Genomic DNA, 19118 nt, shown 5'->3' with positions numbered 1-19118 from the left:
AAAGCCATATATGTCTGCTATTTCTGAACAAAGGGGATCCCAGAGAAGCATTTACAACCATTTGTGCCATAATTGCACAAGCCGTTTGTAAATAATTTCAGTGAGAAACCTAAAATTGAGAAAAATTTAACTTTTTTTTTAATTTGATCGCATTTGGCGGTGAAATGGTGGCATAAAATATACCAAAATTGGCCTAGATCAATACTTGGGGTTGTCTACTACACTACACTAAAGCTAAAACTATCCCAAAAAGCTCCCTACATGCTCCCTAATTAACCCCTTCACTGCTGGGCATAATACACGTGTGGTGCGCAGTGGCATTTAGCGGCCTTCTAATTACCAAAAAGCAACGCCAAAGTCATATATGTCTGCTATTTCTGAACAAAGGGGATCCCAGATAAGAATTTACAACAATTTATGCCATAATTGCTCAAGCTGTTTGTAAATAATTTAAGTTAGAAACCAAAAGTTTGTGAAAAAATTTGTGAAAAATTTGTATTTGATTGCATTTGGCGGTGAAATGGTGGCATGAAATATACCAAAATAGGCCTAGATCAATACTTTGGGTTGTCTACTAAAAAAAAATATATACATGTCAATGGATATTCAGAGATTCCTCAAAGATATCAGTGTTCTAATGTAACTAGCGCTAATTTTGAAAAGAAATGGTTTGTAAATAGCAAAGTGCTACTTGTATTTATGGCCCTAAAGTTTACAAAAAAAGCAAAGAACATGTAAACATTGGGTATTTCTAAACTCAGGACAAAATTTAGAAACTATTTATTTTGGTTGTTTTTTGGTGGTTGTAGATGTGTAACAGATTTTGGGGGTCAAAGTTAGAAAAAGTGTGTTTTTTTCCATTTTTTCCTCATATTTTATAATTTTTTTTATAGTAAATTATAAGATATGATGAAAATAATGGTATCTTTAGAAAGTCCATTTAATGGCGAGAAAACGGTATATAATATGTGTGGGTACAGTAAATGAGTAAGAGGAAAATTACAGCTAAACACAAACACCTCAAAAATGTAAAAATAGCCTTGGTCCCAAACGGACAGAAAATGGAAAAGTGCTGTGGTCATTAAGGGGTTAAACATTGCTAAAATTAGACATTTCCTTACACAAGATACAACCAAGATTTTAATCCACTCTCTCATCCTTTCCCGCCTCGACTACTGCAATTCCGTCCTCTCTGGTCTACCTAGCTGCAGCATAGCTCCTTTACAATCCATTATGAATGCCTCTGCCAGGCTCATCTTCCTTACTCGTCGCTCTGCATCTGCTGCACCTCTCTGCCAATCCCTTCACTGGCTTCCTCTTGCCTCTAGGATTAAACATAAAATCCTCACCCTGACATATAAAGCTCTCAACTGCACTGCTCCCCCCTACATCTCAGAACTTGTCTCTAGATACTCTCCCTCCCGTCCCTTTCGATCAGCTCAGGATCTCCACTTCTCCTCCTCTCTTGTTACTTCCTCACATTCACCTTTACAGGACTTCTCCAGACTGGCCCCCATCTTGTGGAATTCCCTGCCTCACTCCATAAGACTCTCCCCTAGTTTAACAGCTTCAAGCACTCCCTAAAAACTCTACTATTCAGGGATGCATACAACCAACACTAACCTTTCCTAACACCATTGCTTTCCCCTTGAACCCCTTAGATTGTAAGCCTATGGGCCCAGCTGTTTACAGATCGCTTCATAAGAGCCGACTACAACAGTGAAACTCTTGGCAGGGCCCTCTACCCACTTGACCCCTACAAAAGCTATCCTGTACACCGACTATGTTTACAGCGCTGCAGAATCTGTTGGCGCTCTACAAATACCTGATAATAATAAAAAAAAAAAATATTAGCTGTGTTTTTTTATTGTTACTATTATTATGAATAACAATAAATAGTAATAAAACATTTATGTTTAAACTACTAGGGTCATTTATTTTTTTTTTAAGTTCAAACTACTTGGAAAAAGGTACCATCATAAGAGATCAGGACTAAAGATTATCACAAGAGTAATTTTTAGTCTTACCTGAGAAACTGTTCAAATAGATTTATTGGCAGAAAGGATAATAGAGTATATTTTGTTGTTCGAATTTTGTTTCCTTTATAAAATCTTGACACCCTTTTCCAGTCTCTGCCCCATTTTTCATTATTCGCGAAAACAACGCGATGGTCGTATAGGTTGTATTTTGGCGGATTTTTCTTCTTCGGAAGGAGAGGTGTTGTTTCTGAAGGACAGTTTAAGGATTTTCTTTGCACAAATTGTTTCCAACGGTAGAAACTAGAATCCATGTTGTAATATTGACCTGCATAATAATGATAAAGATATTAAGAATTTCACTCATTTAAAAATGGATAATAATAAAATTTGTATACAGTACTTTCCATGAAAGTAAGAGTTTTTTTTTTTTTTTACCTTTTTTTATGTACAAAAAAAAAAAAAAAAAGACTGCAAAAGAATTAAAGCAATCTTTTTTTGTGTGTGAATATATTCACCTATACCAAAAAATGTCAATACTGCAGTATTGGTCAAAGGAGGCATCAGCATAAATCAACCTCATTTAAAAGGGTGTTCCTGCAGCCGTTTTAAATACAATGGAGTCTTATCAACTGCTTGCCTAATTATATTGCTCATTTACAGAGAGAATTTAATGAGTTCTTGTAAATGTCAAGCTAAAACTATGCGGCATGCAGGAGTATTCAGGTCATGAATTGCACAGAATGCAACAAGTCTATCGGGGGCAATGAAAAAGCTACAATTTTCAGATTTACAATTTATAAGGAAACAAGGTAAAATCAACAATGAAAAGTACAACGTTGTTTCTCTACAGGTAATAAACCGCCATGAGGAATTACATTTTGAGTTTAAAGGAACATGAAACCCAAATTTCTTTATTGCTTTGTTTTATTGCCATTAGCAAATTTGCTTCATTCGCTTGGTATCCTTTGTTGTAGGAGCAACAATACACTACTGGGAGCTAGCTTAACACATCTACTAACCCAATGACAAGATGACTATATATGCAACCACCAACCAGAAGCTAGCTCCTACTAGTGCATTGCTGCTCCTGGGCCTACTTAACGGTATCAAAAGAACAAAGCAAAATAAACAAGTAAATTGGAATGTGGTTTAAAATTGTATGCTCTGTCTGAATCAAGAAAGAAATGTTTTAGGTTTCATGTCCCTTTAATGTCCATTTAAATAAAGAATACTTGAGAGGGAGTATAAAGATATATTTATTGTATTTTGGCTGAAATGTTCATTTGTAAAAGATATACAAATAAACTTCCTCCATGATTTACATAAATAGTTTAATTGCATGCAAATGTACTAATAACTCTGCAGATGAATAAGAACACAAGATACTTATAATTACCAATACATCAAACAAGAATTATAAATGTGACTCAGCTTATGTTTTTATTGTCATCAGAGAAAAATCTTTAAAGGGACATTTGTATATATACACGACATATCAGCACTGTATTGCAAAAGATGTACATGAAAAATAAATGTTTTAGATGCAGCCCTGGGACTTACCCATTAAAAATAAAAACCTTGAGTATGATTAGTTTATATCCTTAAGAAAAGAACACACAGAAAATGATTATATATTCACCGAATAAAAAAAAAAATCATTGAAATACAGACTCCATAGCTTCTATTTAAAAAATAAAAAAAAGCCACAACCAAGTAAGACAGTGCTATAGAAGACTGGAAAAACATAAACTTACTTTATTCTGATAGAAAATTCAGTATGTTTGGAAAATAAATACATTTAATTAGTTGCAAATAATACAGGTGCAAACAACACTGTCACACACTAGTATAAATAACAAAACATTACTGAGGATTTGAAACCGAAACATTTTCTTTCATGATTCAGATAGAGCTTGTGATTTTAAAAAAACATCACAATTTACTTCTATTATCTAATTTGTTTTGTTCTCTTGGTATCCCTTGTTGAAAAGGTCATCTAGGTAGGCTCAGGAGCTGCGGATTAGTTGCTGCACATATATGCCTCATGTTATTGGCTAACTTAATGTGTTAACTAACACCCAGGAATGCATTGCTGCTTCTTCAACAAATGATACCAAAAGAATGAAGCAAATTAGATAATAGAAGTAAATTGGAAAGTAGTTTAAAATGTTATTCTTTATCTAAATCATGAAAGGAAAAAAAAAAAAAAAGGTTTCATGTCCCTTTAAAGGAAGATACACTACTACAAATGCAATCATGTAAGAGAGCACCACTTGTCTGGCCAGATAAAAAGCATTTCAGGGTCCTACCCCTTCATCAGGTAGATTATATCCTTGTTATGGTAAATGAGGGCTAAGTACAGTGGTGTATTTCAGCTTGTTTGCTGCCCTAATGAACATCCCAACTATTTTAACTCGCTGTTTGCCTCATAGGTTACTCAGAGATACATGAATATACCCAAAAAAACTACCAGGGATGCTTGGTAAAATTGTTAAAAAAACATTTGGAGGGTGACTAGTCATTGTGCCATATAATTACTTCTCAAATCCTCATAATGTAGAATTGCCACATTGTAAAGTTGTTTAAAAACATAAATTATGCTTACCTGATCATTTTCTTTTCTTCAGATGGACAGAGTCAACAGCTGCAGCAATTACTTTTGGGAATTCAGAACCTGGCCACCAGGAGGAGGCAAAGACACCCCCGCCAAAGGCTTAAATACTCCTCCCACTTCCCTTATCCCCCAGTCATTCTGCTGAGGAACAAGGAACAGTAGAAGAAATATAAGGGTGAAAAGGTGCCATAAGAACAAAATTTACGGCCGTCCCACATAAAAACATGGGCGGGGAGCTGTGGACTAAATTATCAGGTAAGCATAATTTATGTTTTTCTTCATAAATGGAAAGCGTCCACAGCTGCATTCATTACTTTTTGGAAAACAATACCCAAGCTATAGAGGACACAATGCAAAAACAGTAGGGTACAAAAGGCAACCCATTCTGAGGGCACCAGGCCTGAAACCCCTACCCAGCAAAAAACCTGCTTCGTCCGAAGCCGAGAAAACTTTGAAAAAGGACACTGACCCACAGAAGGTCACAAGCCTTGCTAGAGACCACAGAAAATAGACTCAACTGAGCCAACACACCTCTGGGAGACACCATCGCCCAGCAGTCGGTCCCCCACAACACACCCCTTACAAGAAAAAGGGATCAACTACCATAAACTCCCAAAAGAAATAGAACACAGAGAAACCAGACAAGAATACCCGGAGACCCTAAATAGGGTACAACAAGTTCCCAATAAAATAAGGAAAAACTCCAGAACCAAGTCAAGCTCACAGAGACCAAAAACCAGTCCTGAGAAACAAGGGGAGGCAACGCCCAGACCCCAAAGAGTACAGAAACCACAAGATTAGGACCGAGATCCGCAAACAGAGAAGAAAACTTCTCTGATTACAGTGCAAACGCACCATAAATAACAACTGAAGACGAAGATATTCAGAGCCCAAATACGTGCCGCAAACCCAGATAGAAAACACCTGCATGAAGCACACACAATAGTCCTACCAGGATGACTTGTAAACCAAAATACTTGGAGCAAGTAAAGAGCAGCTGAAGTAGATTTGATAAAAGTACACTTCTCAGAAATGGGAATCAAATCTGAGTTGTCAAAAGACCTAAGCTGTTACTCTAACAATTATACCAGATCAGAGCACCAACCCCACCTTCAAACTGCGAAACATCCACTGGACACATCACAGGCTATCCACAAGCCACCAAAGGTACTTGAGTAACTGGAACATGGAGAAGCACCGAAACCTCAAAGAGGCTCAACATACCTCAAGACCTGAGGACTAACCCCAGGTCCCAGAGTCTGCTCCCAACACCAGACCAGCCCAGGGACAGGCAGATCTGACAAGAGGGAACAAAAAGACCCCAATCTCCAGCCCAGAAAAAGGACAGAATGGGATGGACCTAGCCACCCCAATAGAGTTCAGGTGCCAACCCAGAAGGTCCTTCAATTAGGAACTACCAAGAGAACCTCAGAGTTGAACGGAGAAATGCAGTAGAATGCCATAAGACCCAGCACAATTCTAATGACAGTCTCAACACGGAGACTTCAATCTCCACAGATGGAGCAGAACAATCCACTATAGGGCAAAATACCAATTCCAATCATCTGCCCACAAGACAGGACAGCCAACCTCCCGAGAGAGGAAATTTCCCCTCCTAAAGGAGAACAAAACTACCCCCCCCCCCAAGGAGAAGAGCACAGAGAACAACAACACACAAGCCCTAAAAAGAAAGCTGTAGCCTGATGAAAACAAAAGCTGAATGAAAATCAACTAGACACTACAAAACACAGAAGAACTCCCATAAAGGAAAGCACCCATCACTCAAAGGACAGGACAGATTAAAAGGAGCGTATCCAAAAAATGCACAGATCCTGGCCAAGCTGCAAGCAGCTCAACTAGTCATAGCCAAGATTCCCTGGAAAAACTGGAACAAACTGAACCAGCCACAGAATCAAAAGGTTCCAGACATCCGGAAAGATCCAAGACAAAAACTATAGGCCTGAGCCCAGAAATGTGTGGAACCAACCACACCCCAGGGAACACAAATACCCCGTCTGAAAACAGACCTCACAGGGGAATGACAGGACTAACCCGGAAAAAACGGAAAACAAGAGTCACTCGAAAATTCCCAACTCAAAGGAAGAGAATACCCCTTGCCGGAGCCAAGCACTCCAAAAGGAGCTAGAGTGCAACAAAATTGCTACAAGACTCTAGAGCCCAAAAGGAGTGCAGAACACCACCAAGACATCAAAGACCAATGGGAAAACAAGTCGTCCAAAAGGGAGTAGAACAAGGCTAGAGGAAACCATGAGGCCACGCCAGTGTGCCCCTAAATGTCTCCATAAACACCTCAGAGAACCAGAGGAACCCACCTAAGGAAAAAGAATGCAAAGCATTCCAACCCGGTAGAAAAAAAGCCTAAACAAAGCTTGGAGAAGGAGAAGGAGACAACACAGTCTATTGTCCCCGATAGGGAAAAAACGAACTGCCAAAAAACAGGAAAAGGTCACAGGCCCTCCCAGAAGGTGGCTAAACCACTAAGCATAACGGCCAAAAAGCCCCCAAAAGGCAAGACCGACAGGAACCGGGGGCAAGGAGGCCCTAAATCCTCCAAACCTTCATCCACGCAGGAAGGAACTCTCTAAGTCCTGACAGACATCGAAAATTACTAAAAAGGCTAATGAGGACTGAACCAATCCTCCAAGCCACACAAACCTTTAGGTTCTTCCAGAATGCTCAGCAGAACTTGTACATTAAAAACAAATATAATAATAATGTGAAGCACTCAACGCCTTAACAGGATCAGCCCGGCAGAACAGACGCCATGAGTTTGAAATAGGGACAGAAAGATCTGAACCCAAGCAGGACTAGCCTGCAACCAAGGCCTCATATATTCTCCCCCAGAGGGAGAATAAACGGCAGATAAAATTTCTAGAACAAACTTCCGTAGAAGTAAACAGTGAGATCAAAAGGTTATAAATATCTATTCCAGAAAATAAAAATCCCGAAGGAAAAATTAAACAAACATGAGCTGTAATCAACAAACAATTATCCAATCTGGAGTGAATAAAAAAAAAAAGAACCGTAGGTAATCGTCCAATAAGAACAGACGCCCCAACAGCGACCCTGTTCTTCCAAGATCAGACTGGAAAAAGATACTTAACAAATAAGCCTATAAGAGAAATACTTCATCCCCTTATATCTATTACTGAAAGCTAGTCGAAGAAGAAGACTGAGAATTCTCATATCCATTAAGGATGGGATCCTCCAGCGACGGCAAAGCGTGCCTCAATAGAACACAAAGGCACGCCAGTCTATACCAAAAAGCACAGCATACCCCTTAGGAGCAAAAGATGACTCTGGCCCGAAGGTTGACCCACTGAAGCCTCAGGAACAGTCATTCCCCCAGAGAGCTTAACAGGCCATCCCATGCCTGAGGAGTCCCGGATAACGGAACACGAACAATATCTGAAGCAACTTCCTGGACATGCAACATCGTGCCAAAACCCCTGGTGGGAAAAAGCCACCTTCCCGAGAAGGATAAACAAAATCTGGGTTACCTGCATGCGTAGTAAGAGATGGTCAAAGGAAACTCGCCACTCGGAGGACAGAAGCCCCAGAGGCGGATGGGCTCAGCGGGCCCTTGATTCCCTGATCCCAAAGAATTGAGCTCTCTAATACGGCATTCAAAACAAAACTGATAGGCTAGGATCATCCGGGGCAATACACATTCTGCGCAAGGAGTAGAATTTGAAACAGAGACGTCCGTTTTTACAATATCAAACTCCTCCATAACTAGGATATTGGTACAAAAAAGTGGACTAAAAAAATCTAAGCTTCACCTGACACCCACAATGGCTGGGACACTTACCACTTCCTATGAAAGAGAGACACCAGCAGACCAGAATTTCTCTGTCGCCACATGGTCAGGAATGTGGAAATGGAGCAAAAAAAAAAAAAACGTGACCAAGCCCGGTCACCAGGTGAACCGTATAGTCCAAAAAAATGCGCCCGACCGCAAAGTCGCATCACTTTCCAAAAGCCGTTATGTTCCACAAGCCGAAATAACACTACACATAAGCAGGTTGAATCATATAACAAACATGATTAAATAAACCCTATTCAATAAACCACCTGAGGAGATATTACCCTTGATTCCAAGATACAGAAGGAGCCTCACTGAGACCCTGTTATTAGTTAGTCCAGCGAGGTGGTAGCCCCTCTGGAAAACATCTAATACAGTACATTTAATAAAGAAAGTAAAACAAAACAATCTTATCGGAATCTACACCATGGAACAGGAACACTGCCCTTCAAGTGTGACAGATAGTAGCATCACTTCTGCCATTGACTTGAGAGAAGAAAGCAGGCAGCGAAACTCGTCAATGCCGATTGCTTGTGGAGCTGTTAATATGAGTCGGGATGGTTTTGCAGAAAGACTCTCCCTACATCTCCGGACTCTATTTTTCATCCATGCTTTTACTGAAAGGCTGACAGGACTACTTAAAACTCCAGTCCCATGCAGAAGAGTACTACCCTCCATAAGAGACTAATCTAAAACTTCTGACACTTCTCTGTCAACCTCCTGGGATGAAAGGCAAATAATAACTGGGGGATGAGGGAAGTGGGAGGAGTATTTAAGCCTTTGACTGGGGTGTCTTTGCCTCCTCCTGGTGGCCAGGTTCTGATTTCCCAAAAGTAATGAATGCCGCTTTGGACTCTTTCCATTTATGAAGAAAATAGCATGCTCTCTCTCAATCATGGAAGTCTAATTTTGACTTTACTGTCCCTTTAAGTACAACTTTAAAATAAAGCTTGAGTTTTCAGAGTCCCTTTAAAACAGTTGGACATTTCACTATGATATTTATATTTTATGATTTTGGTAATATATATATATATATATATATATATATATATATATATATATGTTTTGTAGTTTATATATCTTAGCAAGCTTGTTATATATATATTTGGTTGCACATGAATTGTTCCCATCTAATACCATGTCAGAAGCAAACTACTTAATTAAGTAAATTCAAATCAAATCAATTACGGTTTTGCTTATTAAGCCGATGCAGATCTATTATCCAATTATTAACAGCTTTAAAATCCACCCACAATCCTTTTTATTTAGAAGTTTTGAATAAACAAAAAACTCTTTAAATCTTTGGATAATACTGTAGATTTCTACAACCAATGTGCAATGAATAAAGTTCATTTCAGCTCATCAATACTGAAGCAAAGGATGTATAGATTAGTTTAGGGACATTTAAAGCACCTCAAGAGCATATCTCAAGTTATAAGCCAAACATCTGATTCCAGGATGCAGAAGCACACTTGCCAATAGACGGATTGCTGATTTTATGTATGATTTTAATTACAAGCAAGCGTACAACTAATGTATGTTTTGGAAAACTTCTATAGATTGTTAGCGAGTGTGGTATTTCAAAGAAAGTTTTTGTTAACCACATATTAAATGCAAGGTAACTGCTTTGTCAGTATTGCAGATCAAATTCCATGCTGGAGAAAGATTCCTAAAGAACCTTTAAACGCCATAGACTTATATAATCAACAAATGCATAATAGAAATAAATTGCAAAAGCACTTAGTTTGAATTTAAAATGAGCAGTAGATATTTTTTTGACAAATTTAGTTAAATCTATGTTTCCTTTGCATCATGTGACAATGAGCAGCCAATCACAAAATGCATATACAGATATTCTCTGAATTCCTGCACATGCTCAGTAGGTTTTGGTACCTCAGAAGTGTGTCTACAAAAAGACTGTGCACATTTAGATAATGGAAGTGAATTGAAAAGTTGTTTAAACCCATGTACTCTATCTGAATCATGACAGTTAAATTTTGACTTTAGAGATCATTTAAAGGGGCAAAGAAAATATTCTGTATTTAAAAGTAAATTAAACCCTTGTGCTTTTTGGTAAAAAATGTTTTAGAAATAAAATGATCTCACAGCCCTATACAGGACAAAAGTACAAGGTTAGGGACACTTTACATGCAACTTTACCTAAATGGTGTATGCCCTTAAACGCCTATGTGGACTGTTGTACATTGGAGAGATGACCCAAAAGATCAACAGAATAGGGCAACATAAGTCTACCATATGCAATACAAAAATGGCACATTTACCAGTACCTGCACATTTTCCAGTACCTGCACATTTTCAGGCTTTGGGACATGAAGTGAGACAACTATGGTTATTGTCAAAGCATATAGGAATCCCAGGGGTGGAGATAGACACAAAAATATTATACAAAGAGGCTAAATGGATTTGAACCCTTAACAAAATGTACCCTAAGGGCCTAAAGCGAGGATTTGAGCTTAACCATTTTTAAAAATAAAATAAAATATTGTCACTCCTCTAAGAAAATCAGATATCTCTTTTTGTCATCTTTTTCCGTATATATGTGTTAACAGTTTTTTTTTGATAAAGGCATAGTACTGTAGAGTACATAGAGTACTGTATCTGAATAATCCATAGGGGAAGACAGCACCACTCTACAAATTGGGGCACGGAAAAGGTCCCAGTATCACCGTGATCAATCAAAGATTTCCAGCCTCCAACTCAAAAATTAGAAAACCTTTATTTGCTTAAACAGGGTCCATAATACAGCATCAACGTTTCAAACCAGCAATTGGTTCTTAGTCATGACTAAGAACCAATTGCTGGTTTGAAATGTTGTTGCTATATTATGGACCCTGTTTAAGCACATAAAGGTTTTTTAATTTGTGAGTTGGCTGCTGGAAATATTTGATTGATCACAGTGATACTGTATCTGAATCCCTTTTTGTAATAAAATATTGTCGCCGCTTTAAGAAAACTATATATCTCTTTTTTTCTTCTTCATATATGTGCGTTAAAAGCAATTTGATATAAGGGCTTAAATTGAGAATTTGATCTGAGCCATTTTTGTAATAAAATATTGTCGCCCCTTTAAGAAAATTCATGCACCTTTAAGAAAATCATACCCCCTTTTTTGTGACCTCTTTTTGTACATGTGTTAAGAGTAATTTTGTATATATATATGCATTATTAACCTCTTCAGGTTGTTTTTAACATTGGCCCCTTTCCATGAGTCAATAATGGTGGGAGATAAGGAGGTAATCTGTTTGCAAGATGATGTAATGGTGAGTCCCTCCCACTGTGTGATTGGGGATTGGTCCGATTTTTATTGGTTAGGGTTTAAATGGACATAAAACACAATTTTTATCTTTCATAATTCAGCTAGCTCATGTGATTTTCTTCTTATTTTTTTGTTTGCATGATTTGAACAATAGTTATTTTCTTACTTTTTTAATTTAATTTTATTTTTTTGCATGATTTGAACAATAAACTTTTTTCTTATTTTTAGCTCATGTGATATTAAACAACTTTCTAATCGGTTTTGTTTTCTTGATATGTGGAATGGGATACCTAGGTAAACACAGAGCTGTTGCTCTGTGGCTGCACATAAATGCCCCTTAACTTTGGCTTTCAGTTAGCTCTCAGTAGTGCATTGCTTCTTCTACAACAAAGGATACCAAGAAAATGAAGCAAGTTATATAATAGAAGTACATTGGAAACTTGTTTAAAATTGTATTTAGTGATGTCGCGAATAGTTCGCCGGCGAATAGTTCCCGGCGAACATAGCATGTTCGCCTCGGCATATGCAATGTTCGATCCGCCCCCTATTCGTCATCATTGAGTAAACTTTGACCCTGTACCTCACAGTCAGAATACACATTACAGCCAATCAGCAGAAGACTCTCCCTCCCAGACCCTCCCACCTCCTGGACAGCATCCATTTTAGATTCATTCGGAAGCTGCATTCTTAGTGAGAGGAAGGACAGTGTAGCTGCTGCTGATTTAATAGGGAAATCGATAGCTAGGCTAGTGTATTCAGTGTCCACTACAGTCCTAAAGGACTCATCTGATCTCTGCTGTAAGGACAGCACCCCAAAAAGCCCTTTTTAGGGCTAGAACATCAGTCTGCTTTTTTTTTTTTCCTGTGTAATCTAATTGCAGTTGCCTGCCTGCCTGCCAGCGTGTGTGTCAGGCTCACATTGTATACTGTGCCCACTTGCCCAGTGCCACCACTCATATCTGGTGTAACAGTAGTGTACATTTAAAAAAAAAAAAAACTTTTTTGACTGTGAAATAATAGCAGACAGCCGCCAGTACCCAAGATGGCCGGCAATAAGGCAGATGGGGAGGGTTAGAGAGCTGTTTTGGGGGGGGATCAGGGAGGTTGGGGGCTAAGGGGGGATATTACACCACAGCATATGTAAATATGCTAAAAACCAATTATTTTTTTTTAAAAAACCTTTTATTTTAGTACTGGCAGACTTTCTGCCAGTACTTAAGATGGCGGGGACAATTGTGGGGTGGGGGAGGGAAGGGAGCTGTTTGGAAGGGATCAGGGGGTCTGATGTGTCAGGTGGGAGGCTGATCTCTACACTAAAGCTAAAATTAACCCTGCAAACTACCTAATTAACCCTTTCACTGCTAGCCATAATACACGTGTGAAGCGCAGCAGCATTTAGCGGCCTTCTAATTACCAGAAAGCAACGCCAAAGTCATATATGTCTGCTATTTCTGAACAAAGGGGATCCCAGAGAAGCATTTACAACCGTTTGTGCCATAATTGCACAAGCTGTTTGTAAATAATTTCAGTGAGAAACCTAAAATTGCGATTTTTTTTTAGTTTTTTTTAAATTTGATCGCATTTGGCAGTGAAATGGTGGCATTAAATATACCAAAATGGGCCTAGATCAATACTTTGGGTTGTCTACTACACTACACTTAAGCTAAAATTAACTCTACAAGCTGCCTACATGCTCCCTATTTAACCCCTTCACTGCTGGGCATAAAACACGTGTGGTGCGCAGTGGCATTTAGCAGCCTTCTAATTACCAAAAAACAGAATTTATGCTTACCTGATAAATTACTTTCTCTTGCAGTGTATCCAGTCCACGGATTCATCCTTTACTTGTGGGATATTCTCATTCCCTACAGGAAGTGGCAAAGAGAGCACACAGCAGAGCTGTCCATATAGCTCCCCCTCTAGCTCCACCCCCCAGTCATTCGACCAAAGGTTAGGTGGGTCCACGTCTGGATTCCCGCATCACGCTTAGGGATGATCTATGGCTAGTTACCACCCTAGAAGCAGCCTCTTTTTGCTCAGTATGTGCCTTTCACAGAGAAGAACTCTCCTGTAGCATATCAGTCTGATCCTGACTTTACAGTACAGTCCAGTCCCGAAATACCAGGCAATCCCTCTCTGAACAAGAGAAACAGCAAAACCCCAGACGTACGTTTCGGCCTATTGTGGGCCTCGTCAGTGAGGTGCAGCCATATCCCTCTAGGCACACTGAGCAACGGGTCCACGTCTGGATTCCCACATCACACTTAGGTCAGGATCAGACTGATATGCTTCAGGAAAGTTCTTCTCTGTGAAAGACACATGTTGAGCAAAAAGAGGCTGATTCTTGGGTGGTAACTAGCCATAGAACAAGCTATTATGCTATTGTTAGTTTCCAGGTTGAGCGCTTCTCTCTTTTAATTTATGCAAATTATGACATTTTGGGAAGTCTCCCTAAGTGTGATGCGGGAATCCAGACGTGGACCCTTTGCTCAGTGTGCCTAGAGGGATATGGCTGCACCTCACTGATGAGGCCCACAATAGGCCGAAATGTGCGTCTGGGGTTTTGCTGTTTCTCTCGTTCAGAGAAGGATTGCCTGGTATTTCGGGGCTGGACTGTACTGTGAAGTCAGGATCAGGCTGATATGCTTCAGGAAAGTTCTTCTCTGTGAAAGGCACATGTTGAGCAAAAAGAGGCTGCTTCTTGGGTGGTAACTAGCCATAGAACAAGCTATTATGCTATTGTTCGTTTCCAGGTTGGGAATCCAGACGTGGACCCGTTGCTCAGTGTGCCTAGAGGGATATGGCTGCACCTCACTGACGAGGCCCACAATAAGCCGAAACGTACATCTGGGGTTTTGCTGTTTCTCTCGTTCAGAGAAGGATTGCCTGGTATTTCGGGGCTGGACTGTACTGTTTAGTCAGGATCAGACTGATATGCTTCAGGAAAGTTCTTCTCTGTGAAAGGCACATGTTGAGCAAAAAGAGGCTGCTTCTTGGGTGGTAACTAGCCATAGAACAAGCCATTATGCTATGCTTCGTTTCCAGGTTGAGCGCTTCTCTCTTTTTTATTTATGCAAATTATGACATTTTGGGAAGTCTCCCTAAGTGTGATGGGGGAATCCAGACGTGGACCCGTTGCTCAGTGTGCCTAGAGGGATATGGCTGCACCTCACTGACGAGGCCCACAATAGGCCGAAACGTACGTCTGGGGTTTTGCTGTTTCTCTCGTTCAGAGAAGGATTGCGTGGTATTTCGGGGCTGGACTGTACTGTGAAGTCAGGATCAGACTGATATGCTTCAGGAAAGTTCTTCTCTGTGAAAGGCACATGTTGAGCAAAAAGAGGCTGCTTCTTGGGTGGTAACTAGCCATAGAACAAGCTATTATGCTATTGTTCGTTTCCAGGTTGAGCGCTTCTCTCTTTTTATTTATGGGTTTTAAAATTCGCCTGCCTATTGAAGTCTATGGCGGTTCGCCCGGTTCGCCCGTTCGCGAACCAAAATTGAGCTCAATGAGGGGAGCCTGGAACTGTGCACCCTGACTGTCTCACACTGATAGAGTGCTGGTATCCATTTGCACATTATAATCTGACACAATAAACAGAACTGATTGTAGCTAACCATGTTTAACACTATGTAAAGTCCTTCTCAGGATCTGCTTGCATGTAGGGCATTCTAAATGAAATAAACTGAGATAAATACAGTGACAGGGATGGGCACTGTATTAAGGCATAAACAAAGCTTTAAAAAAACAGAACCATCTCTCATCAAGATTTATAGATAATGCAGCTGATGGAATATGTTTTGTTCATTTGTCTAAGGAAAAAATGTATAAGCTTTGAGAAAAATCAGTAATAGAAGAGTAGGGTATTTAAACAGCAGGCAAGCACAAGGTGAGAATTTATAGATCAAAATTGATGGAACTGGATCACCAGGAAGTAAACTATTTTCAGGGCAAAGGTTCATGTAGTCAGTACTAGAAATGAGATAAAACTGGCCAATTCAGAACAAAAGAACAGCTTTGGGTGCCGATTTAAACAGCCAGAGATCGGCACACAGTGCTGCTGAAAGTTCCTGCAGAAAGGCATCTTCACCTCTAAGCTCCCAGAGTGTGCTGTCTGGCACAGTGTATTTGCAGCCCTCTCCAGCAGGCAAAGGGTTAAAATAGCTGTATTAGGAAGCAGATGAACTGAGTGGAGCTTCACCAAAAAAACTCTTCATTATCCTGATCCATCATCCTGATTGGTCTGCCGACCTGCCTGTCTATACGTGAAGCCTGGCATTGGCTACTCCCGGAACAGCTCTGACGTCCGACGCTGATCCTCTGTGGCCGGTGATTGGCTGAACGGGCCCCGTGACCTGACGTCTTCACGCACTGTTGTGTTTGTCTGTCGGGCGACCTAAAGTCCCGCCCCGCTCTACTAGGCATCCTCATATGCCGCTATCCTTGTGAGTATATCCCATCACGGGCTGTCTCATTGCTTTCCTTATCTGGTTGTTACGATACTGTCCCATGAGGCGCCTCTTTCTTTCTCTTTGATTCACAGGCATCCACCTTCACTTTCCAAGAGTGCTGCCTGCTTCTCCGGAAGACTCTGGGAACATCCACCTACTGAACGCCTTTATGAACTTTGCGCACCTCATATAGAGACTTGATCTACTCTATATATATTGTTTATTATCAATTTTGCTTCATTCTCTTGTTTTCTTTTATTGAAGAAGCAGCAATGCACCTTTTGGGAGCTAGCTGAGCACATTGGTAATTTGATAAGAAGTATTTTTGTGCAGCCACCAATCAGCAGCTACCTTACAACATAACTATGTTTTTAACAAAGGATAACAAGAGAACTAAGCCAATTGGAGGAAGTAAATTGGAAAGTTGTTTAACATTGTTTGCTCTACTTAAGTCATTGAAGAAAATTTTGGGGTTTTATTTCTCTTTAACTATTGCTTTTTAATTAAAGGGACATGAAACCCAAAATGTTTTTTTCATGATTTAGGTAGAACATACAATTTTAAACAACTTTTCATTTTACTTCTATTATCAAATTTGTTTCATTCTCTTGGTATAATTTGTTGAAGGAGCAGCAATGCACTACTGGTTTCAAACTGAACACATGAATGAGCCAATAACAATCAGTATAAATATGCAACCACCAATCAGCAGCTAGAACCTAGGTTCTTTGCTGCTTCTGAGTTTACCAAGATAAACTTTTTAGCGAAGGATAACAAGAGAAGGAAGCAAATTAAATAATAGAAGTAAATTGGAAAGTTGTTTAAAATTGTATGCTTTGTCTAAGTCATGAAAGGAAAAAAATGTGGGTTTTATGTCCCTTTAACTCTGCATTAGTCTTCTCAACTTTTAAAATTCATTATGAGACCTAATATAGGGCTAGATTACAAGTGGAGCGTAAACGTTTGTGCCTGAGCGATAAGGGATTTATTGCGAGGGTTTGTGCTTGTCGGGTGCTTGTCATAAACTTGATCGCAATAGCAATTTATGCTAGAACGATTACCGCAACTTCAGAGCTTTGGTTAAGTTTCGCGAAACTAAAAAGTTGGACAAAACACATCAAAAATACATTACAAGATATAGGTACACTCATAATAACACTATCTAATAAAATTATTAAAAAACAAATATTGCACACAAAAGTTATAAAGGTGTTAGAAAGGTCTTGAACATAGACATACATACACATACATGTCTAAATAAAAGCATATTTATGCAATATTCATATTTATTAAAGTGTTATACTGTATATGAAAACAATCTCCATAATTGTATCTGTAGCTAGAGAGTGTTTTGGATTTAAAGCTTCCAAGATCAATTTAAAAATGAAGCTTCATTATTCAGACAAAAAATGTATTTAAAAACATATAAAACCTTTCCAGTTTACTTTGGTTATCTAATTTACTTCATTATCTTGGTAACTTTTTCATAACATTGTTCATTTCCATGAGAGCGTACCTAAGAAAGCTTAGGAGCAAGCACAAGACTTTGCGATGAGCAAAAACTTGGCAGCATGGAGAGAAATCTCTTTTTTTATTGAAATGTATGTGTCTCTCAGGGACGAAACTACAGGGGCTGTAGAGGTCGCAATTGTGACTGGGCCCCAAGGGTGGGGGCCCAGCTTAAAAAACAAACTTTTTTTTAATAAAAAATGTTGACCTGCCGCTGCCTGCACTGATATCATGTGAGTGTGACATGATGCTTCACTAGTGCCTCTGACTACAGGGGTTAGTCTTTCTGTTTTACCCACTGGTGTTTATGTATGTGTGTGTGTGTGTGTGTGTATGTATGTATGTGGAACCAGCAAATTACAGACCTTTTTACTACAGCATGGTGGGAGGGGGTAAACAGTGTCACTATACAGTATCACTATATACAGTATAGGGGGGTTGGACCATGTCACAGACTACTGTGGTCACTTTATAAAGTACTGGGGTGGGTAGGGTCAGGCCAGCCATCTCACCGGCAGATTACAGACTGTGTCACTGACTCACTATATACAGTACTGGTGGGTTAAACAGTATCACTATATACAGTAATAGGGGGTCAGACCATCTCACAGAAGGTGGGCACAGGGTACTGCCTTTTGCAGACATGTAACCTAATTCACATATTTTTTTCTGTATTAAAGTTAAAAAATAATAATTATGTATCAAATTCCTTTTTTTTTTTTGGAGGGTGGGGGGGGGGGGGGGTGCTCTTCTTAGATTCTTGCACCTGGGCCCTGTGGTTTCTAGTTACACGTTTGGTGTCTCTTTTGCTTCCAAAGTTAGTCAAGTTAAACTTTGCCTTTCTAATATTATTTGAGGGACCTCGTAGTAGCAACAATACTTCTTAATCTCTCTAGACCAGAGAGCTTTAGAGAACTGGGCCTTTAGGAACGAAATGGCAGCAGTGTTTGCTAAAATATATAACACCGTTACAAGCATTGTTGAAACTATTTAAACTCTAGCTAACCTGTAGACGTAATCAAGAGAAAAATAATATTTACTTGTTGGAATCTAAAGCATAGCATAGTAAGTAATTGCATGTTATTCTTATAGATTTGGATCATTCCTCTGATGAATTTCACCTGTGTTTGGCTAATAAAACTTGTTAGGATTTTTGGCCCTTACAGGTTCCCTTAATCAGCTGGAGCTAGCGCTCCAATTATGTTTACATGGCTGAATGGTTTGGTTGTCGGATTCTAAAACAAGCTGCACAAAGCTGTGGATAAGCTCAGAGGGAATTTTTTCATGACCTTGTACGTTTCTATATCATTAACTTTTGTGAATTGCATTTTAATCTTTGGTATTTTTGCACGGTTTTGTCTCTTATGTGTGTAATGCTTATCGATTACATGAAGGCAAGAAGATATGATGGATCAGGAGGACCATATAAAAAGCTTTCATGTAAACCTCAAAACAGAGGAA

General features: G+C 39.4%; 1 protein-coding gene across 1 annotated transcript in view; it reads right to left on the bottom strand.

Moving 5' to 3' along the window:
- Nucleotides 1-19118, bottom strand: part of ATP10B (ATPase phospholipid transporting 10B (putative)) — a 626763-nt gene that overhangs the window by 282886 nt on the left and 324759 nt on the right. Inside the window, exon 3 of the mRNA XM_053718588.1 lies at nt 2028-2304. Coding sequence (XP_053574563.1) covers nt 2028-2290 — 263 coding nt within the window. The 5' untranslated portion in view covers nt 2291-2304. The remainder of the gene's footprint in view (nt 1-2027; nt 2305-19118) is intronic.

Source organism: Bombina bombina, chromosome 6, assembly GCF_027579735.1.
Source record: "Bombina bombina isolate aBomBom1 chromosome 6, aBomBom1.pri, whole genome shotgun sequence".
NCBI lineage: Eukaryota > Metazoa > Chordata > Amphibia > Anura > Bombinatoridae > Bombina > Bombina bombina.
The sequence above is the reverse complement of the archived record's forward strand: the minus strand, read 5'-3'. Positions and strand labels throughout refer to the sequence as shown.